Source organism: Gavialis gangeticus, unplaced genomic scaffold, assembly GCF_001723915.1.
Source record: "Gavialis gangeticus isolate Ggan-Ray unplaced genomic scaffold, GavGan_comp1, whole genome shotgun sequence".
Taxonomy (NCBI): Eukaryota; Metazoa; Chordata; order Crocodylia; family Gavialidae; genus Gavialis; species Gavialis gangeticus.
The window spans coordinates 23,330,992-23,344,909 of record NW_017729011.1 but is presented as its reverse complement, the minus strand read 5'-3'; the positions used below and the strand labels follow the sequence as shown (position 1 = coordinate 23,344,909).

General features: G+C 51.1%; 1 protein-coding gene and 1 long non-coding RNA gene across 9 annotated transcripts in view; one reads left to right on the top strand and one right to left on the bottom strand.

Moving 5' to 3' along the window:
• The window catches only part of LOC109293059, a 27,677-nt gene extending 21,314 nt beyond the window's left edge, over positions 1–6,363 (top strand). The window contains exons 2-3 of the long non-coding RNA XR_002096232.1: positions 1,573–1,580; positions 6,352–6,363. This is a non-coding gene — a long non-coding RNA (uncharacterized LOC109293059). The remainder of the gene's footprint in view (positions 1–1,572; positions 1,581–6,351) is intronic.
• DAB2IP (DAB2 interacting protein) overlaps positions 1–13,918 on the bottom strand; it is a 299,614-nt gene that overhangs the window by 114,643 nt on the left and 171,053 nt on the right. The window contains exon 1 of one of the 8 annotated variants that reach the window (XM_019510854.1): positions 216–637. The exons of the other annotated variants lie outside the window; for them this stretch is intronic. Within the exon in view, the coding sequence (XP_019366399.1) occupies positions 216–265 (50 nt within the window). The 5' untranslated portion in view covers positions 266–637. Of the gene's footprint in view, positions 1–215; positions 638–13,918 lie in introns of those variants that run through there. 8 annotated transcript variants of the gene reach the window in all.

The window sequence follows — 13,918 nt, the reverse complement described above, 5'->3', positions numbered from 1 at the left end:
CAGGGGGCTGTAACCACCGGCAGCTCTTCAAGGAAGAAACAAACCCCAAAACCCCAAACCACGAAGTCAAAACACTCTAAATAAATCACTCACTTTTCAAATCAAAAGCAAGGTCCGGAGGGTGCAGGAAATCAACACCTGGTGTTCTCCCACTCCCTGCCTCCATAACAAGCTCCAGGGCGGTGCTGGAAAGAGGGAAGCGAGAGGGCACTTACCTAACTGTTCTGGGGATGGAAAAACCAGCGTGCGGCAGAGGAAGGACCATGGGCTCCCAGGACACTCAGCTCTTCCGAATCCAGCACGGGTCCATTTTCTCTCGTTGCAGAGCCCCGATGCCCGCGCTCCCCGTGCTCTGCCTTGCCTGTATGAGCGGATTTCTGAGCCGCCTCCTGCTTTCCAACTCCAGCACTGCCCAACTTCCTCTGCAGCTGATAGCCGGATTATTAAAGTAAACTGACTGCTGCCCTTTGTGAAGGGAGGTGCGGGAGAGCGAGGGAAGCCCAGATCCGTCCCTTCTTTTGTAATTCAAACCCTTTCTTTAGCTTCCCTGATTGGGAGGAGAGGCATCTGCTCCCAGCCTTTCCCCAGCTGCCGAGGCGCTCACGCAGGTACTGGCTCTGGTCCAGACTGGATGAGCCACATTGCAAATCAAATTTACGTGACAAAGCAGCTCAGCTCTAATTAAACGTAATCTAGCCTGCTTTTGTATCGTCTATAATTAGAGCGGTACAGCAAACACACGGGGAAAGGAGCAGGGGGACCTGCCCATGGCTCTGCGGGCAGGCACATGTAGGCGCGCTAGGCTCTGCACAACTCCCAGGAGCTAAAGACTTCCATTAGGCCATTAGATAATAGACTTCTGCCCATTTCCAATGTGGAAATCTCCATCACTGCCCAAGATAATTGACTGATCAACAGCAATAACAAGGGATTTGGTTGCTCCTGGGGGAAGGCGGCGTCAGCTCATGTTTCCAAACTCTCCGTGAGAAGTGGGCGCTTGCCCCTGAAATCCATCAGTAAAGCATCGAGACTCTTGCCCACGCTTTTGTGTGGGGATGGGCAGGCACATTTTCATCATGTCCTGACCATACTTACATCTTCAAGAGCTGGCGCCATACAAATGCGGGGTGCAGGGCCTACTTCCCGCTGTTTGTAATTCACCCTTTAAATGACAGAAGGTGCCACCAGTCCAGGTACGGAGCGCTAACTGGACTGGCAGGTGCCAGGGAAAGCCTCCCGATGGGAAGGAAGCGTGGTCTTGTGGTTACAGCACTGCTCTGGGGCTGCGGCTCAATTCTGGCTCTGGCACAGCTGGCCGGTGTGACCATGGTCACTTCTCTTCACCTTGCTGTGCTTCTGCACAAGGGGTTACTAATATCTCCTGTGTCTGCATGTGGTCTGTCTTGTCCGCTAGGACTGTGCAGTGCTCAGGATGGGGACAGTCTCTGATGGCACGTTCCTGTTTAACGGGGTGGATGAGAAGCCCAGCGCATGAACTGCTTATATCCAAGGTTTGGGAACCAGAGAAACAACAAGAGCAGCTTGAAAGTCCCCTTCCTTGTCCTGCCTTAGCTGCTGCTGTCCTGGAGTGGGGACAGCCCCACTTACATCTGGTCAGCTGAGTACTAAAGGGAGCCCCGGTTAGCTCTCACGAAGGGCCTAAATTATTTCCCCTCTCCAGCAAAACCCTGTCGAAACCCAAACTTTTCCTATCAGCTCCACCCGGACTAGCAACGAACCGTCAGCTCTAGTGGCAAGACAGACTGCTCCTGTGCACCACGGTTTAATTTCCTAATGCAGTCCAATAGCCAGGCAGGCTGTCTCCGCTCAGAAGATTTTAATTCACTCCATCAATTCAGAAATTACAGCCAAGGACAAAAGCGGAAAAGGAAAATGGACTATCCTGCTCGAGTTCCCACAATCACAGAATCACAGACAACGGGGGCTGGGAGGGAGCTCAGGGGGTCACATCCAGTCCAACCCCCTGCTCCAAGCAGGACCAGCCCCAACTACATCATCCCAGCCACGGCTTGGTCTACCTGGGATTTAAAAGCCGCCAAGGATGGAGACCCCACCACCTCCCTGGGAGACCTGTCCCAATGCTTCACCACCCTCCTCGTGAGAAAGGTTTTCCTAATATCCAACCTCAACCTCCCTTGCTGCAGCTTGAGCCCATTGCTCCCCCCCCCCAGCAAAAGGCAAAGCCCGCGACTGTCACACGTCCCATCTCAGGCATCTAAGACCACCCCCTTGGTGCTGACAGCCGGTTGCTGGCACTGCTAGTTTGTCTTGCACCTTCCACGCAAGCTCGAAGGAGGAGGAAGCTGAGACTCGACTCTGACTAGGAAACAACACATCCTGCCACAGGGAGACTGCTGAGCAGAGGTGCTGGGGGCTGAACTGCCTTCGTCTGGAGGATGGAGCTGGAAGGAGAAAGCAGCCGAGGTGTCTTCTGTTACGGCACTGCACAACGTCCTGACCGGGCTTCAGCAGATGACGCGAGACTCCCGGCTGAGCCCACCCGGCGCTTCACCGTCCCGCCAACCTCGACGAGGCAACTTCCTAACTCAGCACGTGACATTTGCAAGACACGTGGGTGCACGGGCCTTCGCCTCCAACTCGTGTTTAACCTGAGCTTGGTTGCTCTGGCACCAGAGCCCTGCCGTGTCCCAAGCTGATAGACAAGAAATAAAACCGTCTTTGTAGATACTCGCAATGAGGCAACAAGGGCAAGAAAAGGTCAACTGAAAAGGAAACAACATTTCTGAGGATGCATTTGCAGAATAACAAATGAGAAGCAGCCAAGCGGGGCCTGCAATTCTTGCACCAACCTAGCAGCAGACAGGCTAGAGCCTGTTCTCGCTGAAGTCAAAGGCAAAGCTCCCGCTGACTTCCGCTGAGAGCAGGATTAGGCCCTTTGTAAGCAGCTTGTTGCCGTTACCGTCGACTGGCACGGATCTGGAACGCTACCAACAGGGCATTTCACCGTCGAGAAGGAAGTAACAATTTCCTATTAGCCTGAAGAGCAGGAAAATCTACTGGAGTCATGAAGAGCGTGTATAAATTATAATTATTTGACCCAGGTGCTGTGAACACAAACCATAGCTACAATTCCAAGCACAAGCACATGCAATTAGCATAATTTACGCCGTAAGTGTTAGGTGTTCGAGGCATGCCGATGCTTCGCCTCGATGCAATGGAATTGCACAGGACGACATACAAGCAGCCTTCAAACCACTGGGGAGTCAAAACGTCGACGGTTCACAGATGGCCCACTGTTTTCCTCCTCAGATGGGTGCCTGCTAAGGAAGGGGTTGCACTGACATGGAGAATGAAATCAGATGGGAAATGTCTAAGCCAGTGGGTTTTGACCTTTTTTCATTCGCAGACCCCTAAAAAATGTGAATGGAGGTGCGGACCCCTTTGAATTGTAGGCGTGGGTATTTCCATGCTTTTGATTGATCATAGTCATCTTTTGCAACCCCCTAAAAAAATTCTGAATGGAGGTGCAGACCCCTTTGAATTGTAAGTGTAGGTATTCGCATATTTTTGATTGGTCATAGTCGTCTTTTGCAGACCCCTTAGACAGTCTGCAAACCCCCAGGGGTGACCCCTGTCAATGTTTTGACTCCCCAGCAGTTTGAAGGCCCCTTGCATATAATTTTCTATGTGATCTGTGCACTGGTCTAAGCCATTGGGAGCTGGGGGTTACCAAATATAGCCCCTGGCATGAAAGCATGCAGCCAGTCAGACTTACAGTGGCAACAACCAGCAAAGACGGTCTTCTCTTATTCCACCACAGCCCTTTCTGCTTCCAGCCTTGCACCTCTTAAAGCGATCGCACCGTATCCCTTGTGCACGGACTATGAGCTCACTGCAGAGCCCGGCCCAGTGGGACTCAGCCCGATACTGGCCTTAAGGCACCAGTGCAACACAACAGAGGAGCACGAAGGTTGGGGCGGACGGCTGTCCTGGCATGCAGGTAGCACACAACTGTGCGCCATGGCGCTGCTGTATGAACACACAATGCAAAAAGTCAGCTTCTCTTCTCACTCCTGCTGGTGTGAACTGATGCACTTGGTGTTTACACGGATGCTACCGACGTACTCAGGACTCATCCTGGTACAGCACAGCAGGAACTGCCCCCATGTCAGGGCACCCCCCATCCTAGGACCCTCTCCCAGCCGCTGGTGCCACAGCAGGTCCAGGAAGAAAGTGCCCAGACACATTCGTATCTCCTCGCGGCAGACCACTCATCACTCTTTGCCTGGAGGCAACAGTTAATTTAGAACAAGTCAGTGTTGAGATGGCAGTTTAAAATCCTCTTGAGGATTGCCCCAGGAGAAGATTTTGTCCTGCTTCTCTGTAGCCACTCTAGATTTCAGCTGAGCCTCTTTATTTTGGTTTCAGAACTTGCTAGATATTAAAAATAGAAATGGCCAACTAGGTTATATCGAGTGCATTCCCCGGCCAAGGAAGGATGGTCTCCTTCAGCCTATTTCCTGTGGCTTTCTATAAATCACAGAAATTAGTGATGGATAAGAACTATGAAGTCAGCGGGTCCGCGGGCCCAGGCCCCAAGTTGTTGTGTCCGTTCTACCTTCATCTCGGTAGGAGAAGCTGCTAATTTAGAGCCCAAGAGAATGAAGAGCCTCTTTGCTTTCCCAGCAGGTCCTCAACAGACCTGAACCCGCAGCCCTCCCAAACAGGTCGTCTGCTGACCAGGACCGCTCTCTAAAATACTTTTTTTTTTTTTTTAAACAAAATTTGTGTGTCCCCCCAGTCAAATTAGCCAGATCCGTTCCAAATCCGCGTGAATCATTCAAGAACCATATGTAGCCCTGCTACCGGCCAGCATCCTCTACCCCGATACTTCCAAATCCTTTGGCGGGCATCCTACAGGCAGGCCGAAGCCCGGAGGCTTGGGGTTCAGATGCCCCCGAGTTTTCCTCACCCCAGCCATACGGCCGCAGGAGCAAGCCAGGGAGGAGTCACCCACGTCCATAAAGTCGGTGTGTAGTCGAGATCCTCCCACTGGAAGGCAAAGCGGGAAGCTCTTGTAGGGAGTCCTGTCTGCAAGCAGACAAGGGAGAGACCCTGCACCCCACAGTGCCATTTTAATTGCATTACCTTGGCCAGGGCGCAGCCCCCTGCCACGTTCGCGGTTCTCCCATGCCAGTAGGAAAACCACCTGGTATTTCCCCTGCCAGGTGCTCCCCGCTTGCGGGGAGGTAAATATGATCCCCAGGGAGGAATTAAATCAGAACAAGCTACTCTGCTTCCTTGGGGGTTGTTTCGCCCTGGTTGCAGCCTTTCCTGGGGAGGAACTTGGCTGAAAGCATTTCACCTGCAGTCGGTCCACGCCTTTTGCCAAGGACTCTTCACGAAATATTTTGGAAAGCAATTACCTTTCAAATGTTGATGCCTTGCTGTTGACAATGGCTGACATGCCATTTATGTAAATTTGGAGGGTGCTTAAAGAGGGTGTTTACAAGCAAAACACTCTGTTAAAAGTCTGCCTTCATAGCAGATAACAAGGCTAAGACAATGACAGATTTCATTCCTCTAAGCAGTCAGAATTAGGCTCCTTCCCATCCCGGCGTCCCCGTGTTTATCCAGAATGCTGCGAGAGAGCAGGCACCAATATGCAATTAATTGGCAGTCTGCGAGAGCATATTGCCGAAAGATAAACAGAGTGGGTGATTGTGTCATGTGTAAAATGGCTGAGCACTGCAGATGTAGAGCGCTGACCCAGTTCAAAAAAAGTAATTTTTTGTCTTCTTGAAAAATAATTGTATTTAAATGACTACAGCTTTGCGCGCTCCCTCTGGCCTTCAAGTGTTTTGTGTGTGTAAGCCGTTCCAGGTTTCTTCTCACCCTGAAAGTACTTGGGTAAAATAAGAGTTTATTGAAAACTTTTATTGCTGATGCCAGTGGAGTGTTTCATTGGGAGGAAGTTTTTCACGTGGTAGTGCATTAGGATGTGGTGTTAATGGCCTTCATTAACTACAGAGAGCGTTTTGCAAGTGGGAAGAGAGGCAAGGTGCTGGTCCAGAGAATCTCGCTCTAATGGGGAAGCAAATGAACAACGCAGAGATGGGATGTGCAGAGAGCGCGAGGGAGGACATCAGAGCTCGAGGACATCAGAGGACAAATGGACGTTACGGACGGCTTTGGAGGAGGGGAAAGGAACGTCTCATGTTGGCAAAATAGGGGATGATCCCAAGGCCTAACCTGCTCCAGCTTCCAAACCTGGGGGGCACCATGAAAGAAGACGCAAAGAGAACATGACTCTAAGTAAGAAAGGAAACAAAGGAAGAAATGAAGAGAGGAAACTGAATGAGTTTTAAGGGAGGGGTACTGAGATGGAAGAAGTCAGAGCCGAGATGCAGGCTGAAGCCAGGGAGGACCTTGGGGAAAAGCAAGATCCTTGCAGAAGGACCCTGGGGAGAAGGAAAAGAGGGGGATTGAAACTGGGAATCATTGTGATACGCTGCAGGACAAAAAACGCAAAGAATATACTGATCTATGCAAAGTCAGGAGTGTGTACAAGTGCCTAAAACTGCAGAGGTTGTGCAGCTAGTGAAAGGATTAATCAAGAGGAGCATATGCACCATGATCAGAGCAGGAGCAGATTTGGCTGAGGTTTCTGGATCAAGTGGATGGCAGAGATGCCAAACAGAAAAGCCACTCGCTTGAGCTTGTGCGAATCCTTACACCTCGTTTTCTAGACTTTTAACAATTCTCTGCAAATCCCAGCAGCTGCCCCAATAGCCACTAGGTAGAATAGAGCTGGCCACCCACACCTATGGGGCTCTCGTCCCTTTTATTGTCTGAGGGTATTTGGAAAATCACAACACCGATGCAGGTGATACAGAAATCTCTTCCAATTCATTTTAAAGGGTCACTACCGCCATTGTCACCGTCCTGCAGATGCCTAGTCCCAGACCCAGCTCCGAAGCCCCACGGGGATGGATGCTGCACACACACAGGGCACAAAAGGATGTTCTCGAACCAGATCAACAGGATATGCTGGAGCACTCCCTTACCCTGGCAGCCGACCGAATAGGAAAATGACTGCGGCAGAACTTCGTTTTACCGACGAGAATCACCTTTTGCCTCTCCCTCAGCTCAGAGGGTGAAACCAGCTTGGTCTTTCACCTGCAGCGTGCGGTCTGTGGGCTCATTCTGCTCCCAGCTAAACCGGTGCCCTTCCAGGGCCACTCCACACACCTGGGAGCCAGTCCGGTTGTGCTTTCCGGGCTGTAGGCACCAGCCCAACGCAGACAGGTTTGGCTTCCAGATGCAGGGTGCACCTATCCCTGTTGTTTGCTTGGGGTTTGTTGTTGTTTGAATTCATGCAGACCAACATTTCCCGACCAGGATTCCCAAACAAAAGGCGCAGACCTGGAACTCTGGCCAAAGCAGCACCCGACAGTCCCGCTACTTCTTGAAGTGCCCGAGGATGGCAGCAAGCGCCTTCCCCTAAGCACGCAGGTCGGGAAGCGGGTCGTCTGTCTTTGAAGAGGTTTCTGACCACATCCGAGTACGTACCCGGTCCCGTTGTCGTCCGCTGCGTGACATCGGGGCTCTACACCGGGTTCTCAATCCGGGCCAGGCATGCCCCACGACCTTGCCAGCAGCAGGTCGCCAAACCAGCAAAAGCCAGAGGCAGAGGCTAATGCATCCTTCTGTACAAACGTGCTTTCCTGAACCGGGGCCTAAGAGTTTCCTCGCGTCCCCCTGGTTTTTGGCAGAGGGAAGGAATCTTCTTTTGTCTCGTGTCACGAGCTGCTTGGCAGTGCTGAGGTTTGCTTCAGTCTCTCATGATTTTCCTCAAAGGAATGTACTGCAGTAGCCTACAGTGTTTGATTTTTCAAACCACAGCGAGTCAAAGGCTGCCGAAAGGCCTGCCTCCAATTCTGCTGCCCTCCGCATTTTGGGTAGGGCCACAGGAGCCCTGTGGCACACTCACGCCTGTGGGTACAGCGACAGCAAGAGGACACTGAGGCACAGCACATGGATTCACCACAAGGCTGGGCTTTTTTGTTTAAATATCTGAGGCCCGATCGCTTGGCAAGAGGCCATGGGGACAGATTTAGGGCACCTTCTGCCTCGCCCCATCCTTCTGCTATAGCCAAAAATCGACTCTCAGGCTCAGTGCGAGACCAGGACTTTCAGTGACCGTAGTTTCCCATATAGCAATGGAAAGCATGAGTGAAACGTGCCCGTGTACCACAGTGCCAGCAACCCCGTGTGTGTACGGGGAGAGGGTAATTTCTGGAGGTCAGCAGAGCTGCATGTGCTGTTGAAATACAAATACCAGAGATAATTTATGGACCAATAATAATTAACAGAAATAAGCGATAACCCAGTAATTATTATAATGCTCAGCACTTGAATGCCATCACCTAATTAGCCTGCCCAATACCTTTGTGAGTTAGATATTGTTATAATCCCTATCCTACCAGTGGAGAAACTACGGAGGCCTGCAGAAGGTCGGGGGATGTAAATCAAAGGACCAAAAATCCTGACGCTCAGTCCTGGCCCCAGACCACACCTCTCTTGAGACTGACTTGATAGGAAGAGGGAGGACAGTGGAGTCCTTGTCCGTCATCCAGACCACTGCAGTGGAAATCCAGATCCGGTCTTTAAAGGGAAGTGTGTGTAGGTGGCTGATTGCAAAACTGTCAGAGACAGCTGTTAAATTGCACTGGACTCAAACCCAACGCGAGCCTTCACCCAGGGCTGCGGATGTGCCAGCGTAGGCTCAGCTTGATTCACAGGAAGGGACACCGTAATTCAGAAAGGGCAAAGGCTAGGAAAATTTCCAAGGCAGAGTGAAAATGGATGCCCTCTGTTCCCGCAGGACAATCAGCTGCCTTTTCCAGCTGAGGGATGAGGTGATCAGAAAGGCCAGGCGGCAATGAGGAGGAAGGGCCTTTGCACTCATGCAGGGCTGACGACTAGCCGGAGGCTCCTGCCCCCCGCTCAGGAAGGAGGAGTATTAAGCAGAGACGAGCCTTCAGGAAAAGCTGAGCCGAGTCTGGTCCTGCAAGATGCCAAGAATCCGCCACTCCCTGCGTTCAACGGGGACCCGTGATGCCCGAAGCCTTGTCATGTGGCGCCGTCCTGAGCTGAAGCCCTATCCATGCTCCAGAAGAAAAAGGCCTGTTAAACACTGGCCCAAGAACCGTGCTTCAACTGAGTCCTGGTTTCTGCAAGTATTTGGCTCGCTTGATAGCACGGCAAAAAAGGAAGCAAGAGGACGGCCAACCAGTGGAAAGCCTAAAGATCTGGGTGTTGAAATGGGTACCCATAATATAGAGCCTAACACCTCGGGGTTGTTAGCAAAGAAGAATTATTTCTCCATCAAGCTGCAGAATATACCCAAATCCTGACAGGCGAGGTCTTTTGTGGGTGATATCTTTGGTTGAACTAACTGCATGTTTGGGACAGATGTGGACAAGCTTGCAAACGCGGTGCGTTCTTCAAATCCTGATATAAGCAGAGGCCTCGCTATTCTGATACAAAGCAATGACTTCACATTTCCACGGGGCCCACTGGCAGCAATCAGCAACCTTACCGAGGACAGGCGGAGAGAAAACAACAGGCTGGCGATACAAAGTCCGTCCAACAGACGTGTTCCCGGATGACTGGGCCTAGGACAAGACAGATGTTCTGAATCCGCCGCACCGCTGCTCTGCAGCCCTCGGATCCAGGTGTGGAACAGCTGGGGGGCAGTTCATGTCCGAGAAGATGCGATATTCCTAGGCAGTTGTGGGCTGTGCATCCCTGCTCTGTGGTGATATCTCCGTCTCAGAAAGAAAGGGAACGCGCTGTTCGTGCTGCCAAAGGCAATCTCGAGTCTTGCTGATGACCAACCGTCAGGGCTCAGGGGGACATTTCAAACTCGCACTTTTCCTGACAGTTCCCCAAAGAGGAGTGAGTGCGCATGCTCTAAAGAAATTCAAATACGGTGGGTGCTCGGATTGGGAAAGGAGCATCTTTCTCAAGATTTGCTTGCCTGGATATGCAGCGCACCCAGACACTAGCATCAGGTAGGACATTTCCCTCCAAGGCCTGGGGACAAACCACAGAAACATAAGAGGCCATTAACCAGTTACTTAACCCATCACCCCACACAACTCAGTGGCTATCACTGTACAGGAATGGTACTGGACTATTTACAGACATGTATAAATTTCACTTTGATTGCTGTAAGCCCTTGGGGGGGAAACAAAAGCCATCAACTGACAGGACTATGTGCAGCTAACTTGACAATGCAAAGTAATTTAATAAAGCGCCACTCCAAGAGGAATACTGTGATGCATGCCCGCAGTTTGGAGCAGAAGCATAACCACCGATCTTATTTGTTAAGGCAAGTTTTCAGTCATAGGATCACGGACAACGGGGGCTGGAAGGGAGCTCAGGAGGTGACATCTCCTGAGTCCAACCCCCTGCTCCAAGGAGGACCGGCCCCAACTACATCATCCCAGCCACGGCTGTGTCTAGTTGGGCCTCCAAAACCTCTCTGGGTGACCTGTTCCAGCGCTTTACTACCCTCCTGGTGAAAAAGTTTTGCCTAATATCCAACCTCAACTTCCCTTGCTCCAACCCCTTGTTCTGTCATCCGCCCCCACTGAGCACAGTCCAGCTCCACCCTCTTTAGATCCACCCTTCAGGAGGTGACGGCTGCTATTCAATCCCCCTCAGTCTTCTCTTCTGCAGATTAAATAAGCCCAGTTCCCTCAACGTCTCCTCACAAGTCCCTGAACCATTTTCACTGCCCTCCACTGGACTCTCTCCAATGTGTCCACATCCTTTCTGTAGTGGGGGCCCAAAACTGGACACAGGACTCCAGATGTAGCCTCACCAGTGCCAAACACAGGGGGAAAAATCACTTCCCTCAGTCTGCTGGCACTGCTCTTACCAATGCAGCCCAGGATGCCGTTAGACTTCCTCCCAGCAAGGGCACACTGCTGGTTCATATTCAGCTTACTGTCCATTGTCACCCCAGGTCCTTTTGTGCGAGCTGCTGCCCAGCCAGTCGCCCCCAGCCTGCATGAGACTGCTCTGTCCTAAGCGCAGGACTTTGCACTTGTCTTTGTTGAACCTCACGAGATTTCTTTTGGCTCGGTCCTCCAATTTGTCTCAGTCACTCTGAATCCTAGCCCTACCCTCCCACATATCTACTACTCCCCCCAGCTCAGTGTCACCTGCAACCTTGCTGAGGGTGCATCCATCCCATCTTCCAAGTTGCTGGACCATCTCCTAGGTCCAGTCCGCGTGTCTGTCCACCCATCTGTCCGTGAGTGGCTCAGAGTGTGGATGCCACATCACTGCCAAAGGGAAGACCCGGCTTTGTTTTACAGGACCCCCGCTGGAGAGTCAGGGCAGAGGCAGAGGTGTTCACTTCATACGCGTGCACCTTTCTACTAGCTTGGCTCGAAAAGGGAACATGCCGACGCAACTGAGCAAGCTGCTGAAGGGAGGCAACGGGGAGAAAAAAAAAAAGCCTGAGCAAAATGACACGTTGATAAATAAAGTCGGCGGCGAGTTCAGTGGAGGTGTATGCACTCCGAATGCCAACAGTGAAGGGATTCAGCAGAAAAACCAACGTGAGTCTGGAGAGGGGCATCTGGGTCACTTAGCTTGTCTAAAAACTCCAGCAGGTAGGAGCAGGCTGGCTACTGAAGTTTGGCAGAGAGAGTTACTGCCACTGTAGACAGCTGCAGGCACTTTTTTATATTCCTTTACCTTGCAAGCTGTAAGCTCAGAGCCTGAATTATTCAAAGCCTACCCTATTGACAGCTTGATTGAAGCAGCGGTGCACACACATACAGAGGCAGCGGCTGTAGTTTTCCACTATGTATGCTGTATTCTGCTTCCTAAGTGCATCAAGTAGACAATTACAGTCATTCTTCATGAGCCCAAAAGGTACTGCCGCGGAGCCACAGTGTGCCCTGGGAAATAAAGGCCTCTCACAGAGGCTCCCTCTCATCTCCAGCTCTTTAAGACAGAAGATCTGGTAGATGGGCAGCAGCCAAGCCCTTTTGGAAGGGAATACTGTCTACAAGATGCATTGCTTTGATTATCCTGTGGTCTCACCCACCGGCTCGGATTAAATGACAGCCAGGCCCTCAAGGAACCCGATGATCAGAAATGTTATTGGGAAGGATTCCCCGGCTGTGTGTCACACCGTAGGCAGGACACAATTCACTAGGTGCATTGTGGGGAGGTTTTACATGTGCAGACAAAAAAAGAAAAAAGAAAAAAAAGAAAAAATAAATAAATAAAAATAAATCAATAGCCGGATGCTATGCAGCAGTTGTGAGGATGGGTTTCTGGGCAACCCCCCGGCACAGCCAGCTTGCCATCCGCTCGCCAGCTCCCCTTCACGCTGGCCGTGGCGTGGGGTGGGAGGCAGACAACTCCCAAGAGCAGGAGACACAACAGCCGGGGAAGCAGCTTGGCTGAGGACAGACTTCTTCTGGCCAAAGACTGAAAAGACTAAAGGAAAAAGATGTGGTCGAGATGTTGGAGAACCTTGCCCCAGCAATGCCTGACAGACTGACACTTGGCCGCCTTTCCATCAGCTGTCCAGCTTCTCCAGACAACTCCATAAAGGACACCCCGACCTAAGGCTAGGAAGGCGCCTTACCGGCCGCAGCGCAACACGAACAAGCTGATCCGAAGAAAGTCGCTGGGATGAGATTCCTGCCACTGCAGATGTCCAGCCCGAGCCCCGTGCACCACTTAAGTCCTACTTAAAGCCACAACGGATGCTTTCATCCTATCCCTTCTCCCTCGTTGGGCTTAAGCAGGATTTGCAGGTTTCCTGGCCTTATCCTGGCCCTTTGCAGAGACGCGAATTTTCCTTCCGCTGCTGAACAAGCCCAAGGAGAGAGCATTGAAAACCAACAGTGGTACCTGCTCCCAGCTATGCCTTCCGCCATCAAGAGAAAACATTTCTCATTAATCCAGGCTAAAGCTGTTCGAGTGAACGTACCACTTGACAGACTCAATATTTCTAATGAGAGCTGACACTGCCAGCGCTGAAAATCAGATGGGGAAAAGTCATCAAACAAGGAGACTAATTAAAAAAAGCATAACTGACACTGGTAAACAATGGAAAAGTTGTTGCATTTTGTTTCTTAAACCAACATCTTCATCCCCCAAACACAACACATACACGTACGCACCAATGCCTCTATTTTTAAAGAAGTCAGATTTCATTAAAAGGAGCAAAGAGGTTTTTCTCGATGTCACATGTGCGCGCCTGTGGGTATGTGCGTGCATGTCTGTGTGCGTGTATATTATATTATATATAATGTGTGTATATTATATATGCATTAAATATAGGGAGGTCTGCTGACATACCTAGCTAAATGCATATGCATGCACCCACACAAACATGAGCCAAGGCACAGACTCAAACTTCATTTGCAACGTTCAAAATCTCCCAATGCCTCTGAGCACACAAGAGGGGAGTTGCATGAAACCAGAGTTTCATGGGAGAAGCGTGCCCAGGCTTGGGGAGACTGCCATCATTTATGTGCTGGGTGCTTCTGCTTTAGCACTCCAGTGAGGACAGGAGATAGCAGAAACCCCTTCCCTCTCCAGCTCCCTTCACCCTCAGACAAGCAAGACCTTAGTATCCGCCATAACTTGTCCTCTGCAGACTGCACCTGTACATGGGGACAGTCTCATTTCACCACTGCAGAGACACCTGCCATTTCATGTACCAAGGCAGCCTGCTCCAGGGGAGACTCACGACGGGGGAGACATTAGCCCTAGTGTAGACAGCACAACATTCCCAAGATTTCACCCAGTTCATATACTGAGACTTCACTCTCGGTGTCTCTTGGTTTATGGTTTTATGGGTGCAAAAGGAAGGCGCTGGCTTCTTTACTCC